The 23,638-nt window shown below is 34.4% G+C and overlaps 1 protein-coding gene and 1 long non-coding RNA gene across 6 annotated transcripts; both read right to left on the reverse strand.

Moving 5' to 3' along the window:
- LOC109834082 lies at window positions 638-5,797 on the reverse strand. The gene is made up of 2 exons (XR_002245447.1): window positions 5,618-5,797; window positions 638-996 (listed from the first exon to the last, which is right to left on the reverse strand). It is a non-coding gene; the product is annotated as an uncharacterized LOC109834082 (long non-coding RNA).
- LOC109834083 (ras GTPase-activating protein-binding protein 1-like) lies at window positions 6,947-16,739 on the reverse strand. Of its 5 annotated transcripts, none has more exons than XM_020401984.1 (11): window positions 16,503-16,739; window positions 13,794-13,865; window positions 12,798-12,883; window positions 12,571-12,708; window positions 9,124-9,427; window positions 8,829-9,007; window positions 8,349-8,520; window positions 8,146-8,264; window positions 7,979-8,044; window positions 7,595-7,658; window positions 6,947-7,412 (listed from the first exon to the last, which is right to left on the reverse strand). In XM_020401984.1, exons 2-11 carry the CDS (start codon window positions 13,819-13,821, stop codon window positions 7,138-7,140), a joined length of 1,431 nt encoding a protein of 476 aa, XP_020257573.1. In that variant the 5' UTR covers window positions 13,822-13,865; window positions 16,503-16,739; the 3' UTR covers window positions 6,947-7,137. The 5 variants fall into 5 exon arrangements, with proteins under 5 accessions (XP_020257573.1, XP_020257572.1, XP_020257574.1 ...); XM_020401983.1 differs by having other exon boundaries at window positions 8,829-9,025; window positions 16,503-16,738; XM_020401985.1 differs by having other exon boundaries at window positions 8,829-9,025; window positions 12,822-12,883; window positions 16,503-16,737.

Genomic DNA, 23,638 nt, shown 5'->3' on the forward strand with positions numbered 1-23,638 from the left:
GAATCGGTACGGATTTGGGGTAACCAAACCCTCCTCAATCTCCACCTAAACTGAAGAAGATTCTCAAAATAAAAGTTGTAACATTAAAATTCCAAGTCCCAAAGTAATGCTTCTAATAAAGACATACGAAAAAGCGATTTGGCTCGCGGGTGAACCGCGAGCCAAATAGCAAAGTTCAAGAAGATTTTATACATGTTGATACTGAAGAGTAAGGAGGGGAAATACCAAAGAACTTTGGATTTTGCCAATCTCGACATTAACTTGCATTAACGCAGAAACAAAAGTGTTACACTCCATCTCTAGGCATTAAATCCCAAAACCAACCGAAAAAGTTGTTGTGTACAAGAAAAGACCTACTGGTGTAATTAAGGAAAGTTGCAGCTGATGACAAACTTAAACCAGAAGCATTCGTAAACAACGGTGCTACTACACAATCGAAATAATTGCTATGTCATAAAGCACACTTGCAGCCATGAGCGACAGGCCCACAGCAAATATGATAATAGGGAAATATGCGGATTATTTGAAATGAAAGTAAAGGTGCGGGTATTAAGCATCCATATCCGATGAATATTTACGGGTGTTATTCAGCAAGAGAGGATTTCGCCATAAATTTACGTAAAAAGGGCACAAGCAATGCTGTCAATATTCTATGTCCGAATGATATCGTATAGAGCAACCACCAACAACATTGTGAATTCATATCTTGAAGATGATAAAGATAACAACGCGTGCAACAAAACATGCACATCGGACACTATTGTTAAGTGTAATGAAGTTTGAACAAAAGAAATCTGAAATAGGTACGAAATATTTGATACATGAGTTGAAACAATGCCCCACAACATGTTTGAAAAGATGACTGAGATATAGAACCACCTTCCATAATCTGTTAGGTTATTGTAATAACATCTATCTTCATATAGCCATTAGCTCCCCAAAGTTGCGCATAAAAAATATGGAGCCAGCAAAGAGTCCAAATGCACGTAACAACTTCTGTACAAATAAAGGATCATGAGTAGCGTACTATATGACTGCTAGACCAAGAATGAGCAAAAGAAAATATAATTTCATTCTCACATAAAAATAATTACATAATGCAAGGCAAGAATGAAAAGGCACCAAAGAAATGTCCGATCTCTGATCTTGCAGATTCATGCAAATACTGCCAGCGATTGCCTCTTCTAACATTAAACCCACTCTAAGTGGTGCTTAGCCCGTCAAATATCACAATATTGAAGTTTTATTGATATAATAGTCTGTGTATTAAGTGCTAAATGATATTTATATAATAAATGGTGGATATTACATATTCTCAAACATCACGGAAGTAGATATTCTCAAAAAAAAAAAAAGAAAAAAAGATGAAGTTCTCTTCAAAATATTGATACGCAACACCAAAAAGTAGTTACTATAACAGCCTATTGACATTGGAGTTTGAATTTCACATTAAATAGTAGTCCATCCATTATCTGAAAAATCCAAAAGTCGTTATTAACCCTTTCTTAGTTTATTTCCGAAGATTAAAATGTCTATGAAAATTCAAGAAATATGCATAACAATTTACAAGCAAAACAGACACAGAAAACGTTTTCACACACAAAATAAGTCAGAAAATGATCACAAATAAAGCAAAGGGTTTCAACCTCTACCAAAGCCTCAGCTCCTTTTTGGTACTTCCTTATGGTTGCTGTTTTTCTACTTTCTTTTCTTGTGCATGTGTTTTTCTTATTTTTAATGTCGAGATTTCAAATGTACGTCTTAAGAATATAAATACGAGGTATTGTAAAATATGCATGTTGGAATTGTAGATATAAAAAACAAGACTATGCTTTAAATAGTAAGTATAATAAGACATAAAATGTCAATCAGTTACTGACCTGCTTATACTGCTTGTTTCTTCAAATTGTTAATAAGAAAACTTCTTCATTTAATAATCAAGCAGAGGCTACTTTTTTCAACACAGCACTTTAATTTGAGCTTTCAACTTCAGATCACTTTGTCCATTGCAAATTAGCTAATAAAGATTTCAAGAGAAAACTATTTTCTCATGCTTGTTTAACATTGCAGAGTGTGAGAAATTGAAGGTTGCTCAGAAACAATCCTACTTCTAGTTTATGATATAGAAGCTACAGACTGGAAGGGCTTGCATGATTAGACTCGACATGCGATTAGACTCGACATGCAAAAGAGGGTTCTTATTTCATTCAAGTGTACACATCTCTGCCCATTGAGCCAGTACACCCAGTTAGTGCTTCTCTGGGTGTCACCTAACAGCAGGGGGTACATAATCCAAACGAGGGAGCACCAAAGACATATGAACGCTAGTTGCACTAAATTATGGGGATTGCTGGCAAGAATCCAGGGTCCCACAGTCTGAACCCATATGTCAGTGCCCAGTAAGGCAGTATTATTGTGCACACCCCAGTGTAAATACGAGCGCACCCGAAATGCAATTTATTTATGTAATGATTTCATTGGGATTTTTAATAATTGCATCATAATAATTAAAAATAGACCTTCAAAGATAATTGTAAACTCGACAGACTAAAAGTCATATAAGTAGATATTTGAAACTCATATCAGTCATATGCCAATGTCCAGTAAGAGTCAACTTGACCTGGTTAAAATCCAGATGGCTGCATTAATAAGTAGAGTTAATTCCATACACACCCCTTATACTATGAGTTATAGCAAGTTAGTAACTTGTACTCCCTGAAATATTTCATCAGCACTTAAACTCCATCAACTACCGACAGTATTATATTCCAAGCTAGTTTGATATTTTATGTGGGAATCATGTGATGAATAATTACTTTTTGCCCTTAGTTTAATTGGAAAAGGACTAAACTGCACCAGAGTTCGGACAAAAAAATAACATCATCCGAGTAAGGGGTGTAACAACTAATATAAAGTTACGGGATAAGACGCTACACCACTAGAGGACAGGGGTGTATCCACAATTAACCCATTTTTTTTTTTGATTTATCTACTTCAATGACTTTTTACTACAATGAACAACTGTAACAGACACCTGTAAAAAATATTAATTTGCACCTAAATACTCAAAAGTAAGTAATTGTAATATGAGTCTTTATGAAAACTTTCACGTCCTAGATCAACTTGGAATTGCTTTCTCTTGTACTAAGCTTTGATTTTGACTCCGATTAGTTTATAATACTTAGATACAGTTTACCATTTCTTCCTTCACCTTATTATATTGTAATTAATGAAAAAATTGAGTGATTGAAGTGTTCAGGAATATACTTTTTGGTTTGTGAAAATTTACAGCTTTCTAATGTTTTTCTGCCTTGTTGTAATCTAACCACCCTCCAACCTTACTCATATTATCTCTCCATCCTCAAAAAACAGAGTTTTCTGACAATCTATCTAATATCATAAACGCACGACTCTATGCAATAACACAAAAAAAACTTTCTAATGTTGATTTTCCCCATGTTTAATTCACAAATTCTCATAGATCAATTTCCACTCTTCTTCATTTTCAACATTGTTTTCCATGTTCTAAGCTGATTAATAGCAAGTGCTGGTAGCTAAGTTGCATGGAAACGGGCATGGGTACTGGTACGGGTGCGGGACACGACAAAATTGTAAAATGTAGGGTACGGGGACACGACTACATATATATATTGAATCAATACTGTACATAAGATAATTTTCCCCCCTTCATGTGTCATTAGAATTAAAATTCCGATCACATTTTTGAGTTTCTTTTATCATATTGATTATCGTGAATTATAAACTACTCATTTTTTTACTAGACATCTAAACGGCCATTAACTATATAGTTTTAAACTTGGGTATGGACTGAAACAAATCCGATCCGTATCTCATTAGTTTCAAAAAACGGATGTGAAGTGTAAGCTCTACGTCCAGGAAGTCTTTGACAAGTGTTTTAAATTAACACATATATCGTATAATTGAGTACATGTTGTAATAAATGCATGCATATATTCAAGAAGTGTCCATGAAGTTTGGGTACGAGAAAGTGTCGGATACGTGTTCGGTACGGGTACATCTTAATTATAGAAGTACCCGGGTAACATAGGCTGGTAGGCATAGGCTAAAAATTCCTTTGTAGTTCAAATCCAAAGATCCTTTATGGCTTTTGAGGGTTTTATTTTAACATTTATTTTTCTTTGTTTGGTTCATTTCTTGAAAGCAACATATAGGTTGATGTGTCAAGTTGACCTCAATTCTAGAAAAACCCCCTCATCAATTTTTTATGAGGAAATGGGAAGAAACTATGTCTGATAATTACCTCCCCCCATGTCCTTTCCTTTGCTTTCCAAGAAACCAAACAAACAGCGTCTGGCTCATTGTTAGGGGTGCATTCGGTCCAGATACGGCTCGTATATGATGCTTACCATATCCATATCTGTTTACCCATCTCGGATACGGATGTATCTCGGTAAGGATAATTCATAACCATATCCGCTAAAATCGGATACGGTTACGGATATACATGCGGATATATAAGCGGGCATGCATGCGGATACAAAATGGATATGAGAAAACTAGATAGTATTGAGAAAAACATAGTCCATGTGATACAAAAGAGTTCGTTAATATGTTTATTATAATTGAAAAGTTAAGATTAGACATCTTGATCATCAAAATTAACAACAAATCCATAATCTAAGAATATTATAATTGAAAAGTTAAGATTAGACATCTTGATCATCAAAATTAACAACAAATCCATAATCTAAGAATCGAAACTATCGTAAGAGTATGACTAATACATAATCTAAGAATCGAAACTATCGTAAGAGTATGACTAATATGTATTCAGATATTTCGGATACGGATATAGATATTTCACTATAAAACCATATCCGTAACCATATCCTATTGGTTATAGATTTGAGTAACCATATCCGTATCCTAACGGACACGGTTACAGATATTTCCTCGGATACGGATACGGTTTAGCACCCCTACTCATTGTAGTAGTCAAAGCATGGATCCTCCAGTAAACCAATTTTCCTACAAAGCATTACTAAGACATAGATATAACTCAGTCAACTTCTACAGGTTAAAACCATTAACCACCATGGTACTAGGTATAGATACTAGAATAGTGATATAAAATATAGGATAAATTACACTTAAATACCCTATTATATACCCAATGTCGCACATAAATACTCTCACAATTAAGACCCTACACTCAACTACCTTAAAGTTTCTAAATGTTTCACGTTGGTGCCCTCCATTAGTTGACTGTTAGAAAAGCGAGACAATACGTGCAACATTTGATAATCAACAAGGTATTTAAGTGTAATTTATAGCCAAAAGTACCAGCAAAATAATACGTGCAACATTTGATATTGTGTTAATAGCTGTGCAACTATAGTGGCGATAACAACAGTGGAACAGAAGAATAATCTAACCTACCGTAACTCTTTCTTTCTTCTTCACTTTTTTTTTTAATGTCAAAAAATAAAACCTTTTTTTTTCAAAAACTTTTTCTACGGACAAGAAATCTACATAGTTTTCTAAATAATCATCAAATCTAACCCTAACCAAATACTGAACCGTTGGAAGAATCAAGCCATGTCTACTGTAATAAAAAAAAGGGGGAGATCTTTACCGAGTTGACGGCCCACTTGTCGTCGTCGTTGACCTGAGAGTTCCAGAACTCCTTGACGGCGTCCACGGCCGCAGCTGGTTTCGATTTCGCCATCGCCTCTCGATAGATTTTCTAGGGTTTTAGGAGGCTAGGGTTTGATCGTCTAATAGGGTTTTGGTTTTCTCTGCGGGCGAAATAAAAGCGAAAGATCGGAAAGAACGGCCTTAATTTCAACACTGCCACTTGTGGGCTTGGGCCGGGAGCCATTCTAAATTGGGCTTTTGTTTGACCTATCACCGCGTCGAACCCCATGCGTCCGTTTCCATCGTGTTTTTCCGAAAATTAAATGAGGATATATATTTTATTTATTATCATTTATTTTTATTGTAACAAATGAGGATGTATCCATGTAGTTGATTTTTTTATGGGCAGAAAACCTAAAATAAATGTACCATATCAAGTAAATTCAATACTAGGGGAACAAACCAAATAATTAACAAATAGTTGTTAAATTGTTCGTCTGGTCATTCGATTATATTTTATACAGTACATTTAGCACTAAATAATTTTTTTTTAAATATTCGGTACGTAAATGAATATAATTTAACCAGATGTATATTCTTAGGATATTGAGAAGTGATTATGTACAAACACAAAATATAAGACTAACAGATTCTCACTAATCATAATGCAAGTAGAGCTTCCTGGTATCAACAATACTTGTCCCTGTAAATTGTCCCTTTAATCGCCTAAGGGAGCATATTCCCTAGAGCATCATGAATTAGCTTTTTCATTCGGTTAACAATCTTCCAGCCTGAACACAAACTAATGCTAACTTTAAAAAAAAAAACCTAACCCGAAATAGAATCCAAAACTGTGGGAGCGATATTGAAACCTCGTAACCGTCCATGTCGTCCGCGGTGGGTAAAAGATACACATTGTTTGTTCAAAACAGAACAACTTGAATCTTTACGAGCAAAATAAAAAGACATTGCAAAAATAAATTTTGTAGAGTTCCTACACATTAGGCGATAAACAGAAGGCCGACGATTTCACGCTTTGTGACACTGAAAAAAGAACAGATATCCGATAATCGAAGGGATCGGTGACAACAAACTAAAGAAACCACGAGCAGTAGTACGATGCACTACGAAGCAAAGCAAATGAATGAATCAGTGACGACAAAATCCATCGAAGAATATTTGAGAAGAATCTGAAAACAGAATTGCAGATCACTCTTTATGGGTCAACAGAAGAACAACCATTTCAACTTCATGACACCGCAAGGCACAGAGATCCTAGCATTTTCAAGTATTGGACAACATTGAGCTGAAAAATATTAATTCAATATAAAGTCTAAAAATCGAATAATTTGTTGCATTATGAAGCAAATCGAATAAAATTTCCGTTTACAATGCTGAGATAATCCAAAAAAACAAAACAATGTGTCGCGTCACAAAAGTCGTAAAAAATATGGTGGGAAATTATAACAAAAAATGGGAGAAAAGTAGAGGAGTTTTCTCTAATCGTTTATGCAAGAATCAGGCAACTATTGCTGTTTGATTCGTCATGTTTGGACGGGAAACGTTTTGAACGATCCGAGGTCTATATGCTCCATTAACACGGCCACGTGGTGCAGCCCTACCTCGGCCTGAGTACTCACCACCACCCCGAGTGTTCCTGAACTCGTTCCTTGCAAACCCTCCTTGGTTTCCACCAAAACCTCCCCGACCAACTCTAAAATTGTCATTCTGGAAAACACCACCGCCGTTATTGCCACCTCTGCTCATAGAAAACCGACTACTACCACCACTAACTGAAAAAAAAGTGCACACACAAAAGAAATATTACTATCATTAGAATTTTCAATTTTGAATGTCAATCCATGAACTTTTGAAACACTACTCGCACAGTTGAATAAATCTGTTATGTGCATAAAGTAGTGAGACAAATTTTTTTAATCTCACAGTTGCGAGAACTATCTAATAAAAAACCGACCTCTTGCGGTTGTTTTCTTCTCTGCGATGAAGGCTTGACGACCTCCAATCATTATCGGTGACGCCTAAAAAGAAAACTCGATTAGGTAACAGCATAGAGAACACTGACAGGATAAAATCAGAAAATTAAAGAAAAGAAAAATAAGAAGGAAAAAAAACCCTCAGTGAAACAGGATGCAGTTTTATAAGGACATGGAAGAAGAAGCAATAATTGGAAAAAAACAGAAAAAAAGAGTGATAGCGGACAGTAGAATATGTGCGCTAAAGTCCATAAAAAACTAACTTGTACGTGTGGGATAACCTAAAACAATTGTTTAAAAATGAGAAGTTGAATCCACACTTTTGTAAGCACTTCTAAGAATTAGATATTAGCAGCTAGCCATACCTCCATTGCAGCTTGCTTGGAGTCCAATGACTCAAATTCAACAAAGCCAAAACAATTATGTTCCAGCTGCAAAAACAAGCGACATTACATACAGACTAAATGCACACTTTCCTGCTTTCTTCTCCAAATAAATCTGAATGCAGATTGAAGAATAAATATGTTCTAACCTTGTGGCTTCTGACTTGTACGCCTTGCGGTTTAATTGGTCCAAACTTCTTGAATACCTCCTCCAATTGAGCAACGGTAGCATCCAGAGGTAAATTACGAACGAAGATGGAGTGACCTCCTACAGGAAGTGATGAGAAAGATCAGAGTTAGAACATGCAACCAGTAAATAAAAATGGTGATCGTTTCGGGTGTTAGAGGGCACCTTTATGGGAATCATTCGTCTCTGACGTACTATTGCTACCACTAGTCGTGACTTCAGAAGCACGAGCAGGTGTTGTTGAAGGAAGAGGCACTTTCTCAGGTTTTGGGAAGACTGGCTTCACCTTCGTAGTTGGCACATGAACAGCTATTGGTGATGCATTGCCCTTCACAAGCTATATTGATAGAAATGAAAATATGCAGAAAGGAAAATTGAAGTAAAAAACAGGTAATAGCTTTAATTTAGCATGCTAAAATAACAGACATCATAAACACATATTCAAAGGAAAATCCGCAGATTCATTCATCTTATAAAGGCATCGTTGGAACTTCAAGACCATCAGGAGGCCAAGTACAACGAGTGAAGAAAAATTATCACTTAATCATCACATCAAAAAAATCATAAAAGGACATCTCAAGAACATATCATAATAATGATAATAATTCAACGGCAAATAAAAACTTCTATGGAGGGAACACTCACAATTGATGCATAAGACTTTGGTGAATCCTCTTGCGCTGTAGGTGGCAATACCTCAGGAACCTCTTCTGTGTCTACATTTTCTGCGAACTTAACCTCTGCTTTTGGACTTCCATTTTCCGCAATGTCATTTGGACCTCCATTTTCATAAAGCTCCTCAGAAAGCAAAGTTGAAGGGTCACCTGCATGAAGATCTTGAACTGAAACAACATGCAGCAAGAAATGTATATGCCAGTCACAAAAGGGTTTTATAATTTTAGTTGAAAAGGGATATAAAATAGAAAACATTATATTTTACCTTGTTCAATGATTAAAGGAGCAATTTGTGCATCACCATCTCCGTTAGCTAGCATTTGACTGGTTTTTCTTTGTTGATTATCATCCACAAATCTAAAAATATCATTCAGGACAAAGTAAACCCCATGACCCTGTGGAGAGAGAAAGAATGACTGGGAAAATTTCCTTCTTATTCTATCCAGTCCAATCAGAAATCCTATCACTTGAATGAAAACTCCATCCTTGTAAGATTGTTGAGAATCTGCAGATAAGATCTCTGTTATACAGTTCTTGTTGTCCAACGACAATATCAAGTCGTTGATGGCCTGCTCCAGAAAGAAAAAAGAGATTAAAACATCATATCATTCATCACAAGGTTTACATTTTTTTACAATGCAGTAATACCAGAGTACTAAGTTCTATTTACTGATGCAACTCACAATTGTAAAGAACAAATGAGAACATCTAGTCCAATAGAAGTACTAGCATAGGAGAATATATGCATATGATGCTGGATTTACAGGGATGAAGGCTGTGTCTCCTTAAGGATTCCCTAAGACTGGCTACATCCTGCGACAAATCATTGGTCGACTGAGGCAAACCTCCATCCAACAACTGGTAATCGGTATAGTACTGATAGCACCTATGAGTGAATACTGGTAATTTAAGTACATTGTATATTATGCAATAATTCTAAAATTTATAGAAACAATAAAATTGACATCACACCATCGTAGTGTTGTAAGTCAAAGGAACTAGAAAGAAACAGAGAAGTGAGATGAAACTGGCACATAAGTCTTCTTTAATTTTTCAACAGTTAATAGTCTTTTATCAAAAAAAAGTTCTAATTTTAAGAAAAACAGTAAAACTCCAAAGGATAGAAACAATAAAATTGACATCACACCATCGTAGTGTTGTAAGTCCAAGGAACTAGAGAGAAACAAAGAAGTGAGATGAAACTGGCACATAAGTCTTCTTTTATTTCTCAACAATTACTAGTCTTTTATCAAAATAAAGTTCTAATTTTAAGAAAAACAGTAAAACTCCAAAGGATATTGATAATAAGCATGTAGGGCACAGAAGCCGTGAAAGCTCATACACATCCGATAATTAGTCACTTCGCTCAGTAAAAGAATTTAATTTAGTTATTATACAGTTTAGACGCCAAATCAGGATTGAATAAATTTCAGAATGTCAATGAGCCAAATTTTCTCCCCCATCCCATGACTTTGTGAACCAGTGACGCAATTAGGGATATCTCATAGCTCCTTAATCAGTAATTCTGACTCTTGATTGAGCCTCGTAATGACTGAAATTTATGAATTAGTGATTGCTACTTTCTTTGGAAAAAATTAGTTCAGTTTACAGACACTGAGTTTTCTAATTCAACAGCTAGAGTTGTCCAGAAACTATTCCAACGTCCCGGCTTTTGTGACAAACTGCCCTAATCCAACAAACTAAAACATCTATAGAATCTACGCCCTCAACTGATCACTCCCTCATTGCAATCTCTTGCCCATAAAGCTCACACAACAATTATAAGAAATGATGTTAGGTTAATATCAGCAAATTAATACTCATGCAATAAAAACATAAAAATAAACACAGACAAGTGAACTCAGAGCTCCAGTGAAGTATATATCTAAGTTCTGCAATAAAAAAGCTTTAACACCATAGAAAAGGTCCAATTACAACACCCAAACATAATCATTGTTCAAAAAATAAATAGACAAAAACAATAAATGAATACTATTTCACAATTAAAGTCTCATTATGTATACACCAAAGTATTTCCTATTGCGGATTGTTATTTGCACTTAAATGCCCTAAAAACATCATTTCTAACTTCGACACCCTGAAGATATTTCCCCAAAAAATAAAGTTCATAAAACTAACCAGAGCCGGTCCTGGGTTTTCTAAGGCCCAGGGCAAATTTTCTCAAGTGTGCCCCTTTATACAAATTAAACAAACAAATAAATAAATTATCAATTAATTAATTTTATTAAAATTATAAGATTTTACAAATGACAAGGAAAAACACTTTGGGGCCTCATTAAAACCTTGGTTGGGGAAAACCTAATGGGACAAAACCCCAAATCGAAATGAACATCTAATATGAGCATCTGAAATCACATGGAATTAATCTAAAGAAACAAAAGCACAAATGCAGCAAGCATTGCATTTTATGGACAGAAATTATTTTAAGCAAATAATAAAAGTGTCATAGGCATATAATCGATGAAACAACATGGCTAGTGAACTGAAAGGTGCAAAATCTTTAAATTTTACCTTCCTGATCACCATAATCTATAGAGAATATCATCGGAATAGGCTAGCAAATATAATAAATTTTGATTCTCTAGAGAGTATTTAGAAGTATTATTTGCGTTAAGTATTTAGAAGTATGCACTTTCAAAATAACATTTCAGACTTGTGCATCAAATTTCCTTCTTTTGTATATACTTGAGAAATACATAATTAAATTCAATTGAAATCAAGTGTCTTTTGTATATACTTGAGAAATACATAATTAACCATTTCCAGTATGCACTTTCAAAATAACATTAGCATGAATTTCCATATTATTTTTGTAACATTGAATTTGATGTGAACTTTACAAAAATAAGATACATAGGTAATTCTATATGTCATAAGTGTAAATGGATACATGTACAGAGTCGCATATATATATTATATATATGAGTAAAAAATTTGTCATCAAGTGTCTGAAACAGAAAATAACCTAAACTTTAAGTCTGAATAACATTAACCAAATGTCTGCAATAGACCTGGAATTTCATTTCCAGTATGCTCATTCAATTTTATAATTAGCATGAATTTCCATATTACTTTTGTAACATTGCATGAAATAACCTTCTGTAACATTGAATGAAAATTGAATGAAAATAAAATAGTTAAATTTTTTGGTAAAAATCCATGATAAGACAATCTAGGCAAAAATGATACGTAGATCCTTTTGCAAGTAAGGCCCATCCGATCTGATCCATGCGCTTGTCTATGGGAAGTTGCTAGCTACAAGAACTTAATATCAAAATCAAAAACTTTGAGGGGGCCAAGGCATCCCCAGAGCTGTACATAGCTTCGTCCTTGATGATCCTAGTCCCTCTCAGCTGTGCCCCCCTCAGCTTTGGGCCCCGGGCTGTAGCCCTGGTGGCCCTAGCTCAGGGCCGGCACTGAAACTAACTTTAGTGTCCTTGTTAAGTCAATTTAGAATATCAAAGTTAAATGTTTTTGAACTTTGAAGTATGTTTTGGGCAAACAAGCTTTGGGCTATCGAAGTAAAATGGTGTAGACTTTGGGGCATTTAAGTGCAAATAAACTGCTTGGAACTGACAAAAGAATGAGAAGCTGACTGATAGTCAAAATTTTTCAAATGTCATTAATTTGACTGCAATTGAAGCCTTTGAAATATAATATTGCATTAGAGTAATGTTGCACAAAATTTTACTTGTGTTGTAGTCACTGATCTCATCACTCCATTAGAATCTGGCCGCATTACAATGCTCGAATCTTGATAAAATTGGTGGAATAATTCTGGTGATCCATGAAGAACTCCATAGTATTGTTCAAGAAAGGCATTTGCAACCTGTAAAATTGTTTCTTTAAAATCATGAGATCCACGGCAACAAAATAAATAATGGTAATAATAAAGAACCACATAAGTTGAGATAATACCGGATAAAATGAATCAAAACATACCACTTTCGGGCTAACAGGGGGAACAGGAGGGGGAACAGGATGTTCAGTTGGCAACCCCATCTCTGCAGGAAATTTATAATCAGTATAATTCAGCCACACTTATTCTTGAGGAAGGAAATCAAAAGATGATTTATTAATGCGACAAATATAGCTAGAAAAAAAATTACATAAAGGATACAAGAGCATTAAAAAGTATATATAAGAAAACAATGCCTACACCAAAAGGGAACCCTGAAAAGGTCCATTGACAACAGAAAATTAGATAACACAAAAGAAATATTGACCAATGGTAAAGCTATTTATATTTCAAATTAAAACACGTAGAAGCTGCATGAATACAGTCTAGTTTAAATAAAATTTGCAAAAGAAATATTGACCAATGATTGGATAACATTTGCTCCCACCTTTAGTTCATGATGCATTTAGTTGCCCTTTTAACAGAAACAAACTCATCCTCCTTATTTTTATCATTTAAAATATTTACATCTAGTTTAAATAAAATTTCAGAAATCCTCCTAAATAACCACAAGAATAAGAAAAAAGAAACTTGTATTTATTAGTTGAACAAAACGCCTCCTTCTATCATTGTTCACAAATATCTCTAAAATAACGAACATACCTCTAATATTAAGAAGAATTCCTAACTATTTTTTAGAATTAAAAGAACTTAAATACCCCAAAATTTACCTAACTTTGCACTTATATACCCCCAGTTTTGTTTTCTGTATTGATATACCTTCAAAGTTTTTTAAAATGACACGTTAGTACTCTCTCTTAGGAGGCTGTTAAAATATTCCCCAAAAGATTTCCATGCGAGTATCAAACATCAAATATAGGACATGTTTACCCCTTTAGTTTAATGAAGCCTGAAACCACACATAAACCTATCCTGACTATATTTTAATTTTCTTTTACATTCATTTTGCCTAGAAACAATTTAGATTTCTTCTCCACTTTTCCCCAATTTCTCACCATATATATGGGGGTATTCAAACACCATGAAGTCCGCCTCCGGGTATTATTCTAGCTCATCAAGCTTTGGGGCTGTTGAAGAGATTGAGTCAACAAAACATTAAAAAATACCTCAATCTGTCGTTCACTTACACAATTTCAATATATTCTAAAATCTGCTGAAAACTAACAGACTTACATTCAAAATTACTCAAAATAATGAACTCCAATCAATAGAAATCCATCAACTTAACCCATAGGACAACAAAAAGTTTATGTTCTAATAGAGGGTTAACCAGGTCTGGGACAAATAAAGCCAAATAAGAGGGGGTTGTCAATTTTCCAGTGTGAAGAGTGGTTGTTGGAGTGTTATGGCCAGCAAAGGACTAAATACAAAATCTAGGACTAGGTTAGTTTTTGGGGTAGGAGGGGATAAAAAGTAAAAGGGGAAAGATATTGAAGTTGGTGTATTTTTGTCTATTCAACCAAAACTACTATTGTTAACAAAAACGAAGGGAAACAATAGGGTAAAATGCAAGAAAAATTAAGGGTATAGAAGTACAAAATCAGGCAAACTATGAGGTATTTAAGTGCTATGTATTTTAATCCAAAATGTTCTTTGTTTTCTATAGTTATGTACACATCTCTATGGACCATAATGCCTCATAGAATTTTGCATTATTGTAAGGGTTAATTGCGAACAGACCCCGTGTTGTATCACCCAATTGCGAACAGACCCCTGTCATTGTTTTAAATATCTCTGATATATCCAATATATTGCCTAATATATTGTTTTATAAGGCCTGCCACAAGATGATATGATCTCAACATCCTGCACTGCTTTTTTGCAATTTTGAGCGATATATCCCAGATATAGCCGATATAGCAGTCGATATGTTAACGGATATCTCCTTTTATATGGCTTGTCAATTGTCACACAACAATATAGTTATGAAAAATTTATTTAATGTTTTTTCACAAAAACTATAGCCCTATGAAGTTTTTAGCAAAATACTAGTAGACTTTTTTCCCTTAATAAGTTTCTACTATTGATTAGTGATCCAAAACATATATTATTTATATTTTATTATGCTTAGATTTTGTCAAGTATGTTTAGACTATATTTTAGGACATTATATTACCCACATGTTCTGATATGACACTCCAATATTTACCATATTTCCACGATATCCGCAATCCGATATGAATTTTGGCGGTCTGATATTTTCCCGATATCTGATATTTAAAAACCTTGCCCCCTATAGTTCTATTTCTGCGATTAGACACCCTGAGTAAAATTTTTTTTGGCTCTTAAAATTGTCCCAAAGGTTTAAGGAGGCAGTGTAGACCCCCTATAGTTTTATTCATGAGGATATACACTCGATTGCTAACTTTTTTTTTACTTTTAAAAGAGTCAAAAAAGTTCACTAAGAGGGAGTATCTATGCCTGACCTCGACCAATACCGTCTATTCATCACAAATAGAGCTAAAGGGGTCTATTCACAATTGGGTCATACTACAGGGGGTCTACTCACAATTATATTTAAGAAGATTTTCTTCTTTTTGTATTCCTTATTGAGGATATTTAAAACTGAATTTTGAATGAGGATGAGGAGTGAAATAAAAACAAAGTTTAGGTCTAATGAAAAAAACTCTAAACATAACTCTAAATGGTAAAAATAATGAGGTGATAATATTTTCATCAAAAGGGTAATGAAATTTATCATTAATAAAAGAAGGGAATGGTTGTGATTCAATCACATAGGGTGGTTGTTCAAAAGATAGCAAAGCAGGAAGAGTTTCTGATTGTAGAGGTTTCTTTCATGGGAGTTTTCTTTTAATTTACCTTTTACTTTTACTTATTCTTGCATCTGTTGCTTCCTTGGAGAGAAATACATTGTGTTCCTCATTCTCACAGTTTGTTCTTATCTAAACTTCTCTTCTCTATTTTTCTATTTTATGTTTAACTATTTATCTAACATGTGTTTAACTTAACATGTGTTTAACTATTTATCTATCATTTTATCATTTATATTTATCTCCCTTTATTTGTGTCTATCTCAATTTTGTCTTAAGCCAACTTATCCATAAAGATATCTTTTAGATTAATAACACAATGTCTTACTAGATTTCCTTTCCAAGAAAGTAGAGATTTCCCTCCAACTTCTAACTTTCTCTCAAACCCCAAATCAAATAAAACAATAAACACTAAACTACAACAAACAAATCCAGAGACCTCTAGTCTCACCCTCCATATATCGTGTAAAATTACGAAGAAAGATTTCAATCAAATAGAAAGAAAACAAATAACTGACCTCAACCACCTCCGTCCCATAACCTGTATCCTTTTAGATTATTAACCTATACCCACACTGATAATTGATGAAAATTCAAATTTTTTTTTAAAGAAAATAGAAGCTCACAAATATTCAAATTTCTTAAAACTAACAAGAACAATAGCGACTAGAATTTCTTTAGTCGAGGGAGTTCCATCATTATCATTAGCATCAGATATTATCAAGAGATCATCACAACCCCAATCAAAATAAAAGAATAACCGCAAAAACCCTAGGGTCTGATCACAGTGGGACCAGCCAATGCATTATGCGCGTCAAGAAATCAAAAAAAGGGTATCTAGAGATCACGCAAGAAACCCTAAACCCTGGTAATAACAATACTCGGGAGTCAGAATCTCTACGATCCGGGGAAAAAAAAGTTTTAAAACAATACCGCTGATTTAATGAAGAAGACCGGTAGAATGCGCCGCTTGGTGGTGTGGGTGGGGGTGGGGCAGTTCGGTTATTTGAAGGGGGCTCCGATGTGAGTCTTGTACGGGGAAAGCTAGGGCTACGAGAGACCCAAGCCCCATGTACAGATGGGCTCGTCCCGACTCAATTCAACAATTATTTTTTCGGGATTATTTTGAAGAAAATATTCCGGATTCGTTCCAAAGGCGTGTGTAGACTTGGGCTCGTACGAACTTCAGTTCAGCAGTCATTTATTTTCAGAGTATAACAACCCCTAAACTTTTGGGGTGTCTCACCGCCCCCTGTCTACCTTAAGCTTTTTTGGGAGAAATTTTCAATTTAGCCCAATTCCGAAACTTATTCTCAAAAAATATTTACCAAATTCGACCTAGTTTTAACTACCTGGCTGAAACTGGATCGAATTTGGTGAAAAAGTCTACAAAACTTCACGGGACTTGTGAAGTTTAACCCCCCTTAGACTTGATTATCTGGCGCTTAAACTACACGGGACTTTAAACTTCACGAGACTTGAAGTCCCGTGAAGTTTTGTAGTTTTTTTTCATCAAATTCCACCCAGTTTTAGCCAACTGCCTAAAACTGGATCGAATTTGGTAAATAATTTCTAAATAGGTCGTTTTTGGAGATCAAGTTTCTAAACGGGTTGTTTTTGAAAATTTGTCATTTTCTTATTACACTACTCTGTATGCAATTGGTGAATAATTAAATCTACTCCTCTATACAAATGGGAGAATCCAAGATTCACTATTCATGTTACAGTAAATGATACAGTAGCATTTACTGTTGAACTTAATCATGATTAAATCACAGAGATTAAACAACAAGAGTGGAAGCTATACCTGAATCGCTAGCTTGAATTTGAGTTAGGGTTTGATGATCTTCTAATCTTAGGGTTTCTCCCTTTAGAATCTTTTTAGATGGTGATAAGAGAATGAGAGTGGCTAACCCTAGATTAGGGACCATAACCTCATATATAGGTGTTATACATTTGTAATTTGTCCCCTCATCAAATTATAATTACAACCTGGTATATGCACATTTAGCCCATGATTATTTAAATACCCATTAACCCAATTGATTGATCACTTTAAGTGGATTATCCTTAAAGATAACAATACATAATGATTAATCATATATGCCTACAAATAGATTTAATTAGATTTAAATCTAACAATCTCCCACTTAGGCGCCATATGATTCCTTAAATTGTGTATAACCTTATGAGCTCAGAATTGCTATCACTGAAAAGGTATTTCCGAACAACAATCTCGTCTATTGACTATATCAATATAGGATCAAAACGGTCTTCGTCATATTTATCGTGACTCGACCCATCAATGGTCACATATACAAATACAATCAAATGACATAGATCAATCATGGATGTGCAGCATAAAAATTACATGCAATGTGATCAATACATGTCTATTTTTAACTGGTCCTACCTTAAACTTTAGTGAGGTCAACCTCAACATTATGGAACAGAGTGTCTTAACTGGTCCTACCTTAAACTTTAGTGAGGTCAACCTCAACATTATGGAACAGAGTGTCTTAACTGAAGACTTTATTCTGATCAGACAACATTAGTGAGGTCAACCTCAACATTATGGAACAGAGTGTCTTAACTGAAGACTTTATTCTGATCAGACAACATAATCAAACATAAAGTACCATAATTACAAACTTCCACTAAATTATGATATCCTCAAATAATACCACACCCATACGAGCAGTGTGCTCAAGATAGACCTTAGATGGCAAACCTTTAGTAAGAGGATCAACAATCATGGAGTTTGTCCTAATGTGCTCTATGGATATCTATCCACTCTATACCATTTCTTTCACAATCAGGAACTTAATGTCAATATGTTTTGACTTAGTTGGGCTCCTGTTGTTATTGGAATACATTACTGTAGATTTATTGTCATAATATAACCTTAGTAGTCTTTCCATATTTTTCAGAATGTGCAGTCCCGTGATAAAATTTTGCAGCCATATTTTCTAATTGGATACCTCATAACAAACTACAAATTGTACTGCCATAGTGGAGGAAGCTACAAGTGTCTGTTTGACACTTTTTCATGATATAGCTCATCCTACTAGTCAATGTATTTAACCAATTACTCCTAATGGTTCATATCAGACTAGTGCTAGTTGATGAAATAAATATAGCTTGATATAGACTTTCTGCTATCTTGGCATCCAACAAAATCAGAATCAGAGTATCCAATGACCTCCAACTGTTCTGATTTTCTGTATGTGAGCATATAATCTTTTGTTTTCTGAAGATACCTCATAACCCTTTTAACTGCTATCCAATGATCCATACCCGGGTTGCTTAAGTATTTGCCTAATATCCCAACAATGTACGTAATATCTGGACGCGTACACACTTGAGCATACATTAGACTTCCTACAGCCGAAGCATAAGGAATCTTCTGTATTTCCTGAATTTTAAGGTTACCTTTAGGACATTGATTGAGACTGAACTTGTCTCCTTTAGCAACAGGGGTGTCTCCTGGTCTGCAGTCTTACATGCCAAACCTTTTAAGTACTTTATCGATATAGTTCTTTTGTGATAATCCAAGTATATATCGAGAATGATCTCGATGTATCTGGATTCCTAATATAAAAGAGGCGTCCCCAAGATCTTTCATCTCAAAATTCTTTGATAGAAATCTCTTGGTTTCGTACAACATGTCTATATCATTAGTAGCAAGTAATATGTCATCGACATATAGAACCAGAAAAATAAACTTACTCCCACTGAACTTGTGATATACACAGTCATCAATAATGTTCACCTCAAAACCGAACGAGATAATTATTTGTTAAAACTTATAATACCATTGATGAGGAGCTTGCTTGAGTCCATAGATGGATTTACTTAATTTGCAAACCATATTCTTCGGATCTCCTGACACAAAGTTTTCTGGTTGCACTATATAAATCATCTCATCAATATCGCCATTGAGAAATACAGTCTTAACATCCATCTGATGTAACTCAAGATCAAAATGAGCAACAAACGTCATGATTGTTCTGAAAGAGTCTTTCGATAAAACCGGAGAGAAAGTCTCTGTATAATCAGTGCCTTCATTTTGAGTAAAGCATTTAGCTACAAAACGTGCCTTATACCTTTCCATATTACCATTTGCATCTCGTTTGGTTCTTAAAATCCATTTACAACTAATTGGTTTTGCACCTTCTAGCAATGGGACAAGTTCCCAAACCTTATTGTCCTGCATAGACTTGTACTCTTCATTCATGACATCAATCTACTGTTGAGAGTTAGAACTTTTTATGGCCTGAAGGAAGTTAATTGGATCATCTTCCAACATTCTATTATTATCCTCATGTTCTTGGAGAAATACAATATAATCATTCGGAATAGCATTTCTCCTTTCTCTCATGGATCTCCTTAAAGACACTGGTTCTTGAGGTTGTTAAGTTTGTTCTTCTGGAATAGGAAGTTGTTCAATATTGTCATCTTGAGGTTTCAGATTTACTTCTTGAGCAACAAGAGATATATGAACCTGAAGATTGTCAAAAGTAACTGTATGGATTGGATCTGAAGCCAATTCATCCTCAAAAGCAATGTTTCTAACCTTATTTCTCCTCCAAACTTAACATCCTCAAAGAATGTTGCTGTTCCTATCTCAAAAATATTCCTGAGTGTAGGATCATAAAACTTATAGCCCCTAGAGCATTTAGAATATACAATAAAAAAGTTGCTAACTGTTTTGGAGTCCAATTTCTTTTTATTTGGCCTATAAGGCTTAACCTCAGCTGAACATCCCCAAATATGTAAATGCTTTAAACTGGGCTTTCGACCAGTCCAAAGCTCATAAGGTGTTTTAGCAACTACTTTACTTGGTACTCTGTTCAGAATGTAAGCTGCTGTCTTTAGTGCTTCTCCCCAGAGTGACTCTGGTAAAGAAGAATGAGCAACCATACTTCTTACCATATCCTTAAGAGTCCTGTTTCGTCTTTCAGCTACATCATTCATGCTAGGTGAATCCGGCATAGTGTACCGTGGGACGATACCGTATTTCTCTAGATATCTAGCAAATGGTCCTGAACGTTGTTCACCTGAACCATCATATCTGTTGTAGTACTCACCACCACAATCATATCTAACGGTTTTAATTCTTTTGTTGAGTTGATTCTCAACTTTAGCTTTATAGGCTTTGAACATGTCTAGAGACTCAGATTTTCATGAATGAGATATAGATACCCATAACGTGAGTAATCGTCTAGGAATGATATAAAATATTATTGATCATTCCAAGATGCTGTAGGGAATGACCCACAAATATCCGTATGTATCAATTCTAAGACGTTTGAAGATCTTTTGGTACCTAATCTCTTAACTTTGGTCTGTTTTCCCTTAATACATTCAACACATACGTTGAAATCTGAAAAATCAAGGGAATCCAAAATGCCATCAGACACAAGACACTCAACTCTACCTTTTTAGATATGACCCAAGCGCTTATGCCATAATGTAGCTAAATTTTTCTTATTTAATTTACGTTTAGTACCACATGATTCCACATGTAAGGATTCATTATAAGAAGCAATTGTATCAGGTAAATATAGGTTGTCATAAGTACTCAAGTAATCGGTTCCCTCAACATTTGAATTAAAAGATAAACTAAATTAACTGTTTTCGAATGAACAATGATAACCTGATTTGTCCAATACAGAACCAGAAACCAAATTCTGTCTAAAAGACGGTACTACAAAAGTATCTTTTAAATTTAAATATGAACCAGTTCCTAATAGCAACCTAAAGTGCCCAATTGCTTCCACATCTATCGATTGACCGTCGCCCACAAAGATGTGTCTTTCAATATCACTTGGCTTTCGGTAGCTCAGGCAATCCTACATAGAAATACTTAGGTGAGTAGTAGCACCAGAGTCTAACCATCAAGTATTTCTAGGTACTGAAGCTAAATTAACCTCAGAATAGACCAAAGTAAGGAACATACCCTTGTTAGTACGCCAAACGTAATATTTGGTATAATCCTTCTTTACATGTCCAGGCTTGTTACAGAAAAAACAACCCTGATTATCCTTATGTTGTTTCTTCTGAACTGGACCCTTAGCAACTTTATTATCATTCTTTCTTTTCTTGCCCTTATCCTTAGAGGCATAAGCCAAATGAGCATTTTCTATCTTATCTTGCTTCAACATGTCTTCTTCTTACACACAATATGAAATGAGCTCATTTAGAGTCCATTTCTTCTTTTGGCAGTTATAACTGATCTTGAACTGACTGAACTGTGCAGGAAGAGACAACAAAACCAGATGCACCAATAACTCATCATAAAAATTGAGTTTAAGTGCCTTAAGTTTTAAAGTAATATGAGACTTTTTCATAATGTACTCCCTGATATTTCCTTTGCCCTTATACTTTATCGAAATCAAGCGAGCTAAAAGCGTGCTTGTTTTTACCTTATCGTTTTTCACAAAACGCTTTTTGTTAGGTCTCATGTTATGAGCCTACATCTTCTAATCTTGTTTTGATGATTACAAACAATTCCTAATATTGTTTGTCTAGTGTTCATGTTTTCTTATTAGGTATTCTAGACAAACAATACGTTAGAAGATGGATGAAATTGCACCACAATGATCATATCAAATAGAGGTTGGAGGTAATAGTAGAATGAAGCCTATACATACTAGTCAAGATCCAAGTTCAAGATTCTTTCATGTTTACCAAGACAAGCTATAATAAAGATCTATCAAGCTTGGGTAAATTAAGTTTAGAGTTTATATAATGTGTGTTAATTCTATAAGCTCAAATACACACACACATTTCATTTGTGAATTTTCTCAAATATAGGTGTTTTTATGCAAAATATGTTTTAATATGCTTTTGTGAATTTTCTCAAATATAGGTGTTTTTATGCAAAATATGTTTTAATATGCTTTGGACTATACAAACATTATTAACATCTTGCAAAATATGTTTTAATATGCTTTGGACTATACAAACATTATTAACATCTTTTATTATGTCCATATAAATATTACAAAAGTTTTTAAAACTTGATTTGAGCTAAATGACAAATCAACATGTTTATAAACACATGTATTTTAGTGTTTTTGAATATTTTTGTGATTTCACAAATGATAAGAGAAAATTAAAAAATTCATTTTCCAACATGTTCATATTCATGTTTATAAACTTTTCCTAAAGTTTTATATTTTTTTGAAATTTATTTACTATTTTTTAAGGCTCTTCAAAGTTTATTTTTATTCAAAACAGGCTGATATCATGTTATCAGTCGACTGATGAATGTGTTCAGTCGACTGAAGAAAATGCCTAGAATAGTTAAAAGTTTATGTTTTATTTTAGTCGACTGACTAGTCGACTGATATGATCATCAGTCGACTGATGTGATCATCAGTCGACTGATAAGGTCGTCAGTCTGATAAGGTCGTCAATCGACTGATGAGCTGAAAAATACCTACAATGGTCAGCTCATCAGTCGACTGATGAAACTCGTCAGTCGATTGACGGCCCAACGATTAGTTTTTTCAGTCTTTTGTTTTTTTGTCTTTTTGTTGGATTTGTTTGGGTTTTGTGCCTTGGTTTTTCTTCCTATATAAACCCCTATTGTTCTCATCAGAAATAAAGTTTTTTGAAGAGGGTTTTAAAGAGGAGTTTAAAGTGTTTTAAAGTTTGTTTAAGTTTCTAAGTTTGAGTTTACAAAGAGGAGGCTTGCATTTTTAATTAAGGAATTCATTCTCAATCTTCTTCATCCTCTATTGTGTTTATAAAGAAGTTTTTCTAACTTTTTTCTCTAGCAATTTTATTATTGATTTTCATATTCTTATTATTGCTAGTTTGCTAATTGAGTTAGATTTTATTTATACTTATTTTATCACACACACCCTAGTTGAGCTTGTAGCATTTCATACATCATATATTGGGTTGTGGGGTTGTGATATTATGAGAGAGAGCTTAAATTGTGTTCTCACCTATTGTAGAGAACAAAATCTTATAATTGAGCCTTATTGTGAGAGTATCACTTTGTAATACACATTTAGACCAAAAGGAGTGTGTGGTGAGGACGTAGTCGATACCAA

Source organism: Asparagus officinalis, chromosome 3, assembly GCF_001876935.1.
Source record: "Asparagus officinalis chromosome 3, Aspof.V1, whole genome shotgun sequence".
Classification (NCBI taxonomy): Eukaryota; Viridiplantae; Streptophyta; class Magnoliopsida; order Asparagales; family Asparagaceae; genus Asparagus; species Asparagus officinalis.